General features: G+C 39.9%; 1 protein-coding gene across 11 annotated transcripts in view; it reads left to right on the top strand.

Annotated features, from left to right (window-relative positions):
• TRIM2 (tripartite motif containing 2) overlaps positions 1-14535 on the top strand; it is a 169104-nt gene that overhangs the window by 140819 nt on the left and 13750 nt on the right. For all 11 annotated transcript variants that reach the window (XM_055336305.1, XM_055336303.1, XM_055336306.1 and 8 more), the window contains 2 exons: positions 7942-8045; positions 8291-8458. In XM_055336305.1, coding sequence (XP_055192280.1) covers positions 7942-8045; positions 8291-8458 — 272 coding nt within the window. The remainder of the gene's footprint in view (positions 1-7941; positions 8046-8290; positions 8459-14535) is intronic.

The raw sequence follows: 14535 nt of genomic DNA, 5'->3' as shown, positions 1-14535 counted from the left end.
TGTTCAGGATTTTTTGAATCATCTTACAGAGAGCAGCCTGGCAGTTTTGAAACTGAAATTGAACAGTTTGCAGAGACCCTGAATGGCTGGGTCATTCAACAACAGATGATGCTTTGCAAGAACGGCACTTCCAGTTTCCAGTGCCCCCACAGCGCAGTATACCTACCACATCGTAACGTGGCGCATGCCTGTGTGCACACCACCTCCTAACTCTATATTTGGTGACTTCCCTGTTAGTAGCTGGAAATCCACTGTGATGGGCAGATTTACACCTCAGAAGTGGGCAAAGGCTACAAATAAAGCTCCTCCCACAGCTCCTGCCCCACAAGAGTTAAATTACCAGGGCACTGTGTCATCATCCCTGCCACCAAAAGAACTGGGCCAGGGGCGCCTCAGAGAGCCAGGGCACGACCCCAGCCATCTGCGCCTCTGATGCCCCTGCCTTTTTAATTGCACAACGATTCCTCTTCATCTTAAATGTCTTTTAACTGCTGTGGTTTTCCAAAGTTGAGCTATTTGATACCTCCCACGCCTAAAAACTTAATTATATGCCCACTGTGAATGAGTTATTGTGTTAACTCCGATACTGTGCTGGAAAGCAATCCTGAATGAGTTTAGAGAGGTAGCTTAGAGCATCTGTTGATGAAACACGGGGATTATTTTTCCCTGCGCCGTCAGAGTTTGCTGACTAGAAGCCCTGAGCTGGTTTTGTCAGCTACTAAAGAAAGTCATTGAACAAAGGGGAAGCCAGGAGATGTGGGAGGGAGTGAAAGAAACACAGTTGAACGGTTTCAAATTATGTAATTCATACACCATACCTTAATGTGCCGGTGAGAAGCAGTGAATGAAACACTCACTTGTACTCTAGAGCGGTGTGCTTTCTTATAAGTATAAAATCACTTAGCATGAGCTCAGAGACTGCATAGGAAGGTATGCTGTTTCTCCCCTGCCTCACCTCTACAAACCACCACCTTCCCACCCTAAAATCTCTGAGGAGAGAGATCATGCTAAGGTGGCATCTCAGGTCATCGTAGGAACCCTGGCACCACCCCTTTGAGATTCTCATCCTCAGGAACTCTTCTTGCATTTCAGTGGGAAAAGATGTCACTGATATTTCCTGAGTGCTAGGCACTGTGCCGTGTTAAGGGGTGCAGCAGCAAAAATAAATAAATAAATAAATAAATAAGTAAGTAAGTAAGTAAGTAAATAAATAAATAAATAAATAAATAAATAAATAAAAAGGGGGGTGCAGCAGCAAACGGGACAGATGTTGCCCTTGCCCATGGAGAACTCACAGTTTAGTGAGAAACAGTTAAACAGTTCAAATACCATGTGATAAGGGATGGGGATGGAATTCCTGTGGGTTTTATAGAGAAAGCATGATCCATATAAGCCCAAAGGCAATTATCTTCACCTCAGAAACCTGGTATTCTAAAGTCTAATTAGAAACTGGGGTGCCTGGGCACCAGGGTGGCTCAGTCAGTTGAGCATCTAATTCTTGATTTCAGATCAGGTCTTGATCTCAGGGTTGCGAGATCAAGGCCTGCATAGGGCTCTGCACTTAGCGGGGAATCTGCTTACGATTCTCTCTCCTGGGTATCCCCCGTGGCTCAGCGGTTTAGCACCACCTTCAGCCCAGGGTGTGATCCTGGAGACCCGGGATTGAGTCCCATGTCGGGCTCCCGGCATGGAGCCTGCTTCTCCCTCTGCCTATTGTCTCTGCCTCTTTCTTTCTGTCTCTCTCATGAATAAATAAATAAAATCTTAAAAAATAGATTCTCTTTCCCTTTCCTCTGTTCCCCACCACCAGGACCACCATTTGCTCTGTCTCTCTGTTGCTCTCTCTAAAATAATAAAAATGGGCACTTGGATGGCTCCGTCAGTTAAGTGTCTGTCTGCCTTCAGCTCAGGTCATGATCCCAGGATTCTGGGATCCAGCCCTACATCAGGCGGGGAAGCTGCTTCTTCACCCTCTACCTGCTGCTCCCCCTGCTTGTGCATGCTCTGTCAAATAAATAAAATCTTTTTAAAAAGTTAATCTTAAAAAATAAAAAAAAGAAGCAGGGGCTGCTGGCTCAATCAGTAAAGCATATAATTCTTGATCTTTGGGTCATGAGTTCGAGCCCCACGTTGGGTGTAGGGATTACTTAAAATTAAAAAAAAATGTGTATTAGAAAAAATATTACGTAAAAGAGCAAGAGAAGTGGGTTTTATTCTTTTCTCTGTCTTTACTACTTTTGTCCTGTGTCTAGTTTCATTTTCTTTCTTTTTTTTTTAATTTTTATTTATGATAGTTACACACACACACACACACAGAGAGAGAGAGAGAGAGAGAGAGAGAGGGAGAGAGAGAGAGAGAGAGAGGCAGAGACACAGGCAGAGGGAGAAGCAGGCTCCATGCACCGGGAGCCCAACGTGGGATTCAATCCCGGATCTCCAGGATCGCGCCCTGGGCCAAAGGCAGGCGCCAAACTGCTGCGCCACCCAGGGATCCCTAGTTTCATTTTCTTATATATAAGATGAAACAGTAATATTTATCCTAACTCATGGGGTTGTTACAGGGAGTGCATGAGAGAATATATTATGAAAGTGCTGTAAATATTACTAAATATTTTTTTCATGGTGTAACCTGGGGTATAATTTATTCAGTCATTAATAGTTCATCCGGGCACTCACTCATTCAACAAACATTTGTTAAGCACCTACTTGTTTGAAGATCCTGTTTTAGATCCTTATTTTGCCCAATTTCATCCTCTTGCATTATCTCATTTGAAGTATCTAGATTTATTTAGCATTAATTTTCATATTAAGTTGGAGTAGGGGTGGGAGGAAGTTTGCAGTTCTCGATCTCCTATTTCAGTCCAGGGACTTGCCATTTGTAATCTTCCTAGAGGCATGGGTGGAGGTGGCCAGGAGGAACACAGATGAGAAGCTATTGGCTTAAAAATTCATTTTATGCTTCATTGGCTACTTTAACATCTGGGAAAAACCAGTTTAATTATCTTATGGAATTGTTGCCAAGTTGTTTATAATTACTTTTTAAGACTGGTGTTACTCATTTTACTAGCCAAAACATAACCACCAAATGAAATCTTGTACATCAAAGTAGTCAGGAAAAGATTTTATGAGTACTATGTATGTTTATAGTTACATTTATATTCATTTTGAAAGAACCAGTTTTCATTATATAGTAGAATCCTTGGGGGGGGCACTTTTCTGTGGTCTAAAGAGACTATGCAAAAAATCTTGAAGAGTAAAGCATGATCCCACATTATTTCTAACTTCTGGAATTTCTATTTATTTTATCTTGTTCCCAAGACCCTTTATAAACACCTGGATTGGGGGCATTTCAGCATAATAATTTTTTTTAAAGAATTTATTTATTTATTCATGAGAGACAGAGAGAGAGAGAGGGGCAGAGACACAGGCAGAGGGAGAAGCAGGCTCCATGCAGGGAGCCCAACACGGGACTCGATCCCAGGTCTCCAGGATCACACCCTGGGCTGAAGGCGGTGCTAAACCGCTGAGCCACCGGGGCTGCCCCAGCATAATGATAATATGCTATATAGTTCCACATTATTACTCACCATGAAGTTTTTTGTAGTTTAACTATTAGTGAAGATAGCTTTAGCTGCCCCTCAGGAACATGCTGGTGGTTTCTTTTGATCTTCAGGAGTAATACTGTGATCCTGCTATGCTTAAAAACTCCTAGAATTTCAGAAAAATGACAGTCCGTAATTTCTGACAAGATGAAAGATGCTTATAAGAATCAATATTATTGGGGCAGCCCAGGTGGCTCAGCAGTTTAGCGCCGCCTTCAGCCCAGGTCGTGGTCCTGGAGACCCGGGATCAAGTCCCACGTTGGACTCCCTGCATGGAGCCTGCTTCTCCCTCTGCCTGTGTCTCTGCCTTTCTCTCTCTGTGTCTTTCATGAATAAATAAATAAAATAAAGAATCCGTATTATCCATCATGCCAACCCCAGCTATTTGGAATACTAGGCCATATGAATTAAAGAGAAAATTTTTTTTAAAGATTTATTTATTTATTTATGATAGACACAGAGAAAGGGAGAGGCAGAGACACAGGAGGAGGGAGAAGCAGGCTCCATGCCGGGAGCCCGATGTGGGACTGGATCCTGGGACTCCAGGATTATGCTCCAGGCCAAAAGCAGGCACTAAACCACTAAGCCACCCAGGGATCCCCAAGAGAAATATTTTTAAGAACAAATATAAAATTTAAAATGGCAGTGCCCACTCCATCTAGCTCTTTCAAAAATATATAAGCAGGGACACCTGGGTGGCTCAGTGGTTGAGCATCTGCCTTTGGCTCAGGGTGTGATCCTGAGTCCGGGGATCAAGTCCCGCATCCGGCTCCCTGTGAGGAGCCTGCTTCTCCCTCTATGTTTCTGCCTCTCTCTGTGTGTCTCATGAATAAATAAAATTTAAAATATATATTTATAAATATATATATGCAAACTGAGACTGACATGTTTTTCCAGCCCTGTGATTTTCTGTATATGTGGGGCAACAGACTCAACTTATAGTTAACTTGAGATGGAGGATATGAGCTGGGCCAACACCACAAGGTGCTGGAGCTTAGTAGAGGCTGTAGAACCTCTTTCCGGCAGTGTGTTCTTTTGCAACAGGGTTCCATTGCTCTCATGACCCAGTGGTGGTAGGCACGGAGCATCTCGGTCATTTCACACTGGGCACAGAGTCTGCCTTCTTCTGGTTCTAAATGGTACTGATATGGAGTCCAGTGAAATGTCTTACCAAATTTTACCTACACTGAGAAATGTGTGTTTATTTCTGCAAAGAAAAAGGTGTTAGTATTTTTTGCTTTTGTACTTTCTCTCCTTCCACATCACCTCTTTTGTCTTCAGAAGGAAAATTAAATCTGAGGCACCCCTTAACTTCTTTACAGCACTCTTCTCCCCATAATTTTCCCCTTCAAACATTAACCTGCTGCCTGCAGAACCTTCTCCGAGTAGAATAGGCTTTGTCTTCAGCAGGATAAACAGATAAAAGAGGGCAGCAGTCAGGTTTTTGTTCCTGCCTGGACCAGATGGGACAGCACCAGGGTCCATCTACCCTGTTGAGGTGTTTCTTATTCCTCTCCCCATTTTTTTTTTAAAGATTTTATTTTATTTAATCATGAGAGATACAGAGCAGGAGAGAGAAAGGCAGAGACACAGGCAGAGGGAGAAGCAGACTCCATGCAGGGAGCCCGATGTGGGACTCGATCCCGGATCTCCAGGATCACACCCTGGGCTGCAGGCGGCACTAAACCGCTGCGCCACCCGGGCTGCCCCCTCTCCCCATTTTCAATCTCTCTTTCATCTGCGTGTCGAGGCCATGGGTGCAGTACCAATTTTACATAAGCAAGGACCTAGAACAGTCTGGGAGAAAGAAACAACCATTCTTTATAGGTCATTTTTTATATTCCAACCTCTTGTAGGACTCTTGCTGTTAACTGTGTTTATTTGGTCCTTAGTTCCCCATCTTGCAAATAATAACTTTAATCAAAGGTTTTTGACAAATTAAGTTTTACTCCTGAGAAATCCTGGCCTTGCCCCCATTACCTTTTAAAAAGTACAAAAAATAAATAAAAGTAAAAAGTACATATAAACTGAGCATTTTAGAGGAATGGTTTCTTTTCTTGTTCCTTCGGTTTTTGCTGTACCTGTTAACCAGCGGCTATTCAACATCAGAGGGAATGACCCAAAGCTAAAACCATGTTGGCACATACCTCCCTCGAGAGTTAAGCACCCCTTCCCCTGCCACCAACAGATACCAACACGTCATTTTAAGAGAGTGTTAGCTGATATTGATATGGGAGAGTTTGGTTCTTGTCTCAAGGAGTCCCAAGAATGAATCTCACTGCAACAGAGTGCAAAAAGCCATATCGCAGTTTATTAAGCAGAGAAACTCTCAAAAGTGAGAGGGGTGCTGCAGGGTTGCCACTGAGGGCTTTTATGGTGTTTTATAGGAAACTGACCAGGGAACTTGGTAAATTTCTTGTGAATATCAGGGTGAATTTGTAAATGTCATATCTATATTTAGAACAACAGGTAAACTTGCTACAAGTAAGATGTTTCTTTATAAATATCATGAGCACAAACAAGGTGTTCCCTTCTGTCTGGCTAATGTCTCCTTAATGTTTGTCTACATCTGCCTAACCTGGTGTTTTCTATGAGCCTAGTGGCAATTAAAGGGGGATAATCCCTAATAATTTGGAGCTAGGGAGCCAGGTTTATTTTTGTTTTTACTGTTTTATCTCTCTTTTCCTTGGGATGGGCAGGAGCCTGACTGGGGCCTTTCCCTTCCTAGTCTCATCTGCCTCCAACTCATTCCTACATCAATATCATATACATGCTTATTATAGGGATTCTATTTGTGATACATTTGAAATAAAATAGAACTTTTTTTCCCACAAGGTGGGAGATGTTCTTTCGAATCTGGATCTCAAATTTTTCTTCTATGTTAGTACGAGTAGATGAGAGAGAGGTGGTGAGTAAACTTGATGAGTCCAGGATTTCAGTGAAATAGCTACCATGTGGGTTGGGTTAAAGCCAGGAACCAAAGGGTTAATGGAATTAATCCATGGCTGCAGACTAAGAAGCATTGTTAGCTGCAATTTTTTACCCCAAATTTGTTTGCCCTTAAGTTTCCTTGACTCTCCTCCTTGGTGAAACACATTTGAGCCTTGTCCTCCTGTCCTCTCCTTTGGCTTCCCCTAGAATAAACTTTTTCCTGGCGTTTTCCATGTCTCCAAGTGACTGCTTTGCAGATTACCTTCGGTTGGGTTACATGGTGAGAACCAGAACCAGGTGGTCTACATAAGATGTTTCTGCCCAGCAATTCTGCTGAGTTTATTCGGAGTTTAATTCCATTGCGAGTTTCGCTTCCTAAACCCCAGACTGTTTAAGAAGGGTCTGGCCATTTCTAAGCCGTGCTTCAGCATGTGGCTGACATTAGCCACCATCCACGTGCTGTTGTCCAAGTGCGCCTAAGGCGCTGCATTGATGTCTAAAACCAAAATGTCAACTTGCTCTTTTGAGTAGGATAAAAGAAAATGAAATGATAATGATGAAATGAAATGATAAAAGCGCCCAAATGAGGCATAGTTTTCTCTATGAAAATTTAAACTTCTTCCTGGTCATTTTTAAGCATAGGTTGGTCTGTTTCCATCTGTTAATATTCACATGGTCTTATTGAAATAAGTTCCACACACTTGTTTTAAAACAAAAACACATCTGTTAACCCATAGACACCTTGGATTTTCCCCCCTCTAATTTTCCTTTGCTTTTTGTATTTATTTATCCAAATAAATATGGATAGGATATCTTCTATGTTTTCAAGAAGAATATACACCTTACGATATACTGAGTCTTTGAAAATAAGGCATCTGAAAATCAGCCTGCTAGTTTAATAATATCTGATGTATTGTGGTTTGTTGGATGTATTGAAAGCTTCTTAGAAGCTTCTTCAAGTCAGATTTCTTCCAAGAGCTGCTGAGTGAGAGGGTGGTATTTCAGCAAAACTCTAAAATAAGGCCCTCTCCCGTTACATATCCTCAATTGTAGTATTAGGTTTTTAAATTGTTTTTTGTGAAATCTAAATATATTTTAATATGATTATTAATGTAACATAAAATAATGTGCAGTTAGAGCTTAAGACAAGATTGCATTTGCCTAAAAAAGTGACCTTGCAATGACTTTATTGGTCTAGAAGTGAAGTTAAGGACCATTAGGTCCTAATGGATTAGGTCATGGTGGAAGAAGTTCTCTTTTTTTTAGTGTAATTAAAAGAAAAAAATATATATTCTCAGGTTACCTATGGAAACCTAATTCTCTTCAAGAAACAGACATCTAATTCTCTATTGCTTAATTTCTATTTTATTATTTTTTAAGTTCCTGTGATTTTATAATTTATTTCTAGGTACCAAAGGAAGAAATAAAGGAGAATTTACAAATCTTCAAGGGGTAGCTGCATCTACAAGTGGGAAGATCCTAATTGCAGATAGCAACAACCAATGTGTACAGGTATGGTTCTCAATTATATACCTTCACTTATATGGTAAAACAGATAGTTGCGTATTTTCCTGCTTAAGACTTAAGATCCATAGTACAAGGACAGAAAGAGAAGCTTACAATGTGTATAGACTTTTCTTCAAATGGGGTTTGCATGTCCTGACCTGTGGTACATAGGATACATGTTTTTGACTGTTTTCCATCTTCACTAATTTCTGTGCTCATTTACATTCCAAGGAATGTCATTTGTTTTGCAGATATTTTCCAATGATGGCCAGTTCAAAAGTCGGTTTGGCATTCGAGGCCGCTCTCCCGGGCAGCTGCAGCGGCCCACAGGAGTAGCTGTGCATCCCAGTGGGGACATAATCATTGCAGACTATGATAATAAATGGGTTAGCATTTTCTCTTCTGATGGCAAGTTTAAGGTAAGATTAAGCTACCAATTGGCTGCTATGCAATAGAGAGAAAAAACAGGAAATACAAGGTGAAATTCAAGATTTCATACACAAAGACATGTGATGTTATGTCTAACTTTTATGGAGAGGGGCAGCGATATTGTTATAAATTTTATGAATAGGAAATAGTGGCTTCATTTTATAAAGCAATTAGGTCATTCAGTCACTTTTTTTTTTTTTACATATTAGCAGATTTACCTAAATTCAATGAAGACACTATTCAAAGATTATTGAAGATGCAATTGATATCTCCCAAATTAATTTATAGATTGTTTCGTATGAAGTGCTTCCTACTTTCTCGGACCTATGATAGATGAAATGGGAGAAATAGAATCATAAAACATGCTTTCTACCTTTGAAAAGCATACAAGCCCCTTGAGGAAAATGATGCTATAAATGACACAAAAAATTTTGTGTTAGCCTTGAATCAGTCTTATATTGCTTGGTGCAATCTGAAACCTAGTGTTAAAATATAGAATATAGGAATCGGAAGGACAAGAGAATGACAGCTGGCAGCACGGAGAAAAAGTGAGTTGAGCTGCATTTTGGGAGGCGTCCCCATCATTTGACATATTTGCTATTGTCCCCAGCATCAGCTCTTTCTTGAGCAAGTCACTAAAGAGTTGAGAGCCCTCCGGTGATACCAGAAATCTCTCTTCTAAGGTGTCATCAAAGAATATTATGTGCAGCCCATTTTCTGCATTTGTTCACAAGAAGATTATGAGGCACTTTGTCAAAGGTGTTTTTAAAGGCCATAGGCACTGTGCATTCTGCATTGTCCTGTCTAGCCTGCTTAGAGGCTTCTCTTTCAGGTGACAACATGAGCTTTTTACTTAGATCAAGACTTTGGAATCCAAAGTCTGCAACTTATTAACTAATAATGTCACTTCCTTGAGTCTCAATAGACTCCTATGTCACATTTGGATTTAAAAAAAAATATTTTTTATTAAAAAAAAATCTTTAAAAGGGGCGGGGTGGCGATGCCCAAGTAGCTCAGTGGTTTAACGCCTGCCCTTGGCCTAGGGCGTGATCCTGGAGTCCTGGGATCGAGTCCCACATCAGGCTCCCTGCATGGAGCCTGCTTCTCCCTCTGCCTGTGTCTCTGCTTCTCTCTCTCTCTCTCTCTCTCTGTCTCTGTCTGTCTCTGTCTCTCATGAATAAATTTTTTAAAAATCTTTAAAAAAAACAAAAAACCTATTTTTTAGGATTTGGGTAAGAATTGCTGGAGATTTATTTCTGGATTTCATATGTGCCTTGTATGAAATAGGTATCTAAGAAATGTTCTTTTCCATTGCTTCTAGTAACCCTGTCCAAAAAAATGAAATGTTTGATCAGCTGTGATTTGGACTTCATGACATGCCAGTACCTGGTCACAACTTTCTTTACCTAATGTTCAGAGATGATGCTCTTCATAATCTATTTCAGAATCCTGAAGATTACACAAAGTTCACTCAGTTTCTTATTGGAGGAATTTGTATTTTCCTTTTTAAATTGTTGGATCACTATGGTCCTCTCATTTTTATTAAATCAAGTTACTTCCATAATTATTAACCCTCAGATTGGAGCCCCTGTTTTATGTGGGGCAGCATCTTTTCAATCTAGGAAAATAAAAAGCCATAGTTTTTAATTCCCCCATATTACACACAACTCTTCAATTGCCCTTGAGGGTTTTTTTTGTTCCACTAGAAATTTGATGACTCCATAAGATGGCTAAGTACACAGAAAGGTCTCTTGCCTTTTTATATCTCTAACTTCCTCTGCTGCTTTTGTGTTTTCATAATTATATTTGTAGTCAGATATACCCAAATATGACAACTTTAACATCAACAGAAGAAAAACTTTTCAGTGACCTCTTGAAATTGTCCATCTAGTTTGGAAACACCCTATTTCTTCTTGGTACATACACTAGTGAAACTATGACCTGTCTTTGACTTCATAAGTGAATGCTAAAACAAGGATAAAATAAAGAGTTTTATATCTAATATGCTGAAATATTTTATATCTAATAAAACATTTTGAAACTGGTGTTTTATATTTAGGAGAGAAGGACTTCTTGAATTATGCAATTTTCATTCAGTGGTTCAGTATTCTATATATAATAGACACTCTTCCTGAAAGATCCAGATCCTGAGTTGGAATAAACAAGAACACTCATGCCCTCTAGAGGATAGGGGGAATGGATATGGTATAGTTTCAACAGACCCTTTTGTTTTCAATAGGCATTGATCAGGGGATAAAAGGATAGCAAGTAAAAACGCTTTAGTACTGTAATGGGAGCTCATCCAGCTGACCATATGCATGACCATTTACTGAGATGCTTTTTTTTCAATGGTATTCAGTAAAATAAAACACAAGCTCAGAAAAACCTTTAACACAAAGGTGGATTATTTGTATTTGTTCTAGTTAGTTCTAGAGATACAGCAGCTTATGCCCTTTTCTTTCTTTTACTCACCAGAATCTTAGCCCTGATTCTCATTCATTTTTGCCTCTAATTTCTTCCTTCCCATCTTTTCTGCTGACCTATATCTTCCAGGCCAACTAGGAACCTTTTGTGACCCCAGAACAGATACAGAGACCCTAGTCCACCATATTCTAAAATATCTCATCTCTTCCTTCTTCAATTCAAGGACCTACTTGATGAGTTGAATACCTTTATTTAACTATTCCGAAGTCAGTGTCTAAAATATCTCTGCTTACTATTCTGTTTAAGACAGGGGACACTTTGTCAGGCCAAATATAGTAACTATTAATTTCATGTGGTATAATCTAGTGCAGCAAAACTGGAGTGATGAAAGGAAGGTGGAAGGGAAAGGGGTTTGCGTTTGCCCACAACATTTAAAAGACCTGCTCTAGCTCTTACTACACGGATGGAAGGGCAGCAGTCCCTTACTTCTGTTTTTGTTCTACATAATTACCATCTGCTTGGTATTATATGGCTGAATCATTCTAAAGTAACAACTAGTGTTCATAATGTTAGGCAGTAATAATATTCTTGCTGTAATAATTAGAATGTCCTCTCTTCTTTTTGATCCTTATTGATATATCTTCTATTATAACATGAAAAAATTTCATTCAATTTTTTGACAAACCATTATGGTATAGCCTTTTTAATCTCTGGGCTAGATTGCAAAATCAGGATCAAATTTATACTGCAGATTCCCTTACAAGAATCCTATTGTTTCCTTCCTTAAGTATCCCTTTATATTAAAGAGATCAAAGCTGAATCTCATTTATCATCTTAACCAGGATTAAAGATCACACACAATCTGATCCCCCACTGTGGAAAACGTCCCTGTCCCTCTCTCCATACTCTCTTTCTGCACTTATCTGTAAGTCTCTGTCAGGAAGGATACTCCTGATGGTCAGATATGTGATAGCAACCAAATGGGTAGAGATGGGATTGTATGCCGTATGCTATGCTTGGCACTCTGTCCTTCAGAATCTGCATGACCCAGAAGGTAAATACAATAGCTGCCATTTTACAGATGAGGAAACTGAGGTTCCAACTGGTAAAAGAATAAATTTTGCTCTGAAATTTTGATTCTGGGTTTAAATGAACTGTGGTATTTATCATAAAGGAACTAGGGAATCAGGAGGTACAAATTTGGGTGTTTTTTTTTTTTTAAATGGTGAAAATGAGGTAAGTTTGGTTTAACAGTGTTTGAATTTAACGTAATAACTTGTAAAATAGGCCAGGACTAAAGATACGGATTTGAGATTCTGACAGAGGTGAAAGTTGATGCCATTGCATAAATGAGATCTTAGAAGTACAGAGAATTGCACTGTCCTATTTGGTATTCACTAGCCACAGAGGATACCAAGTTCTTGAAAAGGTACTGGTCTGAATTAAGATGTGCTGTGCATGTGAAATACACACTGGATTTTAAAGACTTAGTAAAACAAATGTAAAATACCTTATTAATAATTTTAATATTGTTTACTTGTTGAAATGATAACTTTTAGATATGTTAGGTCCAATACAATATGTGATTAAAATAATACTCCTTTTTTCTTTGTTTTTTTCTATGTTGGTTACTAGAAAAATCTTTTACATATATGGCTCATATTACATTTCTATCAGGCAGTGCTAATACAGAGAGAGAAAACAGGAGGGACACCTGGGTTGCTCAGCGGTTTAGCGCCTGCCCTTGGCCCAGGGTGTGATCCTGGAGTCCTGGGATCGAATCCTGCATTGGGCTTCCTGCATGGAACCTGCTTCTCCCTCTGCCTGTGTCTCTGCCTCTCTCTCTGTCTCTCATGAATGAGTAAATAAAATCTTAAAAAAAAAAAAGGAAAAACAAAACCTATGGAAATGTAAATTTTTTGAAATTAAATTTTTTAATTTAAAAAGTAATACATGCAAATAGGTTTTTAAAGTTTTTAAAGTAACCCTAACTGGGGCTCCTGGGTGGTTTAGTTAAGTGGCTGCCTTCAGCTCCCAGTCATGATTCCAAGGTCCTGGGATCAAGCCCCATGTCAGGTTCCCTGTTCAGTGGGGACTTTGCTTCTCCCTTTCCTTCTGTCCCCTGGCTCCTGCTTTCTCTCTCTCTCTCTCTCTCTCTCTCTCTCTCTCTCTCTCTCTCTCCCCCCCCAATAAATAAAATCTTAAAATAAACAGAAACCCTGCAGATGAATATAAAATGAAAAATCAGTTTCTCCTACCACCACTAATATCAGTGGTTTCTTACTTTCTCTTCCAGGAATATGATAGATTTGAGAAAGCATTTCTAAAACTACAGAGAGCTCTACTTGACCCTCTGAGCCTCTCTGCCTGGGAGAACTGTGGCTCTTACATACCCTCTCACTTACCAGGCACTCTTCCTGGCTGCTCCCTCACCTTGTTGCTCATTCTCCTTCCTTGTCTTCAGTGACCTGTCATGCTCTTTTAGCCTATTTGAATTCTCTCAAATCTACCAAATCAAATACTCAATACCAAGCACTTTAAAAAGGACCCAGTGAACATATTTGTGTAATATGACTGAGACATCTTCCAGGGTAAGGGCTGGTCTTTCCCTTGTCTACTCCTTGCCTGGAATCATTAGCCACAGAGTTGGTACCCCATTAGTGTTTGTAGAATTAGTAAATAAATGGGTGAATGAGTCAAGTACTTCTTTATAATGGAGCTATAAAAGTAAAGGTATAAGACCTACATCTCGTAGCAAACAGGCATTTATATAGTCTACTTAGATGAATGAGGGATCCCTGGGTGGCTCAGCGGTTTAGCGCTGCCTTCGGCCCAGAGCGTGATCCTGGAGTCCCGGGATCGAGTCCCATATCAGGCTTCCTTCATGGAACCTTCTCTCTGCCTTTGTCTCTGCTTCTCTCTCTGTGTGTCTCTCATGAACAAATAAAATGTTAAAAAAGAAAGATGAGTGAGTTTTAAAATGTATATGGTATGTGTTTGATAGAAATCTGATGCTTTCCTCCCATCTTAAAATAATGAAAACTAGAACTATTCAGTCGTCATGATTACCCTAAATAATGCTCGACTTTTTTTTTTTTTTTATGATAGTCACAGAGAGAGAGAGAGAGGCAGAGACACAGGCAGAGGGAGAAGCAGGCTCCATGCAGCGGGAGCCTGACGTGGGATTCGATCCCGGGTCTCCAGGATCGCGCCCTGGGCCAAAGGCAGGCGCCAAACCGCTGCGCCACCCAGGGATCCCAATGCTGGACTTTTCAAATCAATATATTTAACAAGTGTTTATGGAGTACCTGTTAGACACCAAGACGTATGCTAGGCTCTGAGTACACAGTAGTGGGTAGAAGAGACATGATTCTTGCCTGCATGGAACTTAACACGTGGTTAACTAAGCACATGGCAGATGCTTGGCAATTTTAATACCAGTGATGATCTACAACAATGACAATGATAGTTTACCTTTAATGATTGCATAATATATGCTATATTTTACACTGAACACTTTATTCACATTATTTTACTTAGTATGCCAAAAATGCCACTGGGAGTTATTGAAGTCCTTTTTTTTTTGACATTTTTATGTATATAAGGAATCTGAAGCTTGAAATCAAATGCATCTGTACTATTC

The sequence above is a fragment of the Nyctereutes procyonoides genome, unplaced genomic scaffold (assembly GCF_905146905.1).
Source record: "Nyctereutes procyonoides isolate TBG_1078 unplaced genomic scaffold, NYPRO_anot_genome, whole genome shotgun sequence".
Classification (NCBI taxonomy): domain Eukaryota; kingdom Metazoa; phylum Chordata; class Mammalia; order Carnivora; family Canidae; genus Nyctereutes; species Nyctereutes procyonoides.
The sequence above is the reverse complement of the archived record's forward strand: the minus strand, read 5'-3'. Positions and strand labels throughout refer to the sequence as shown.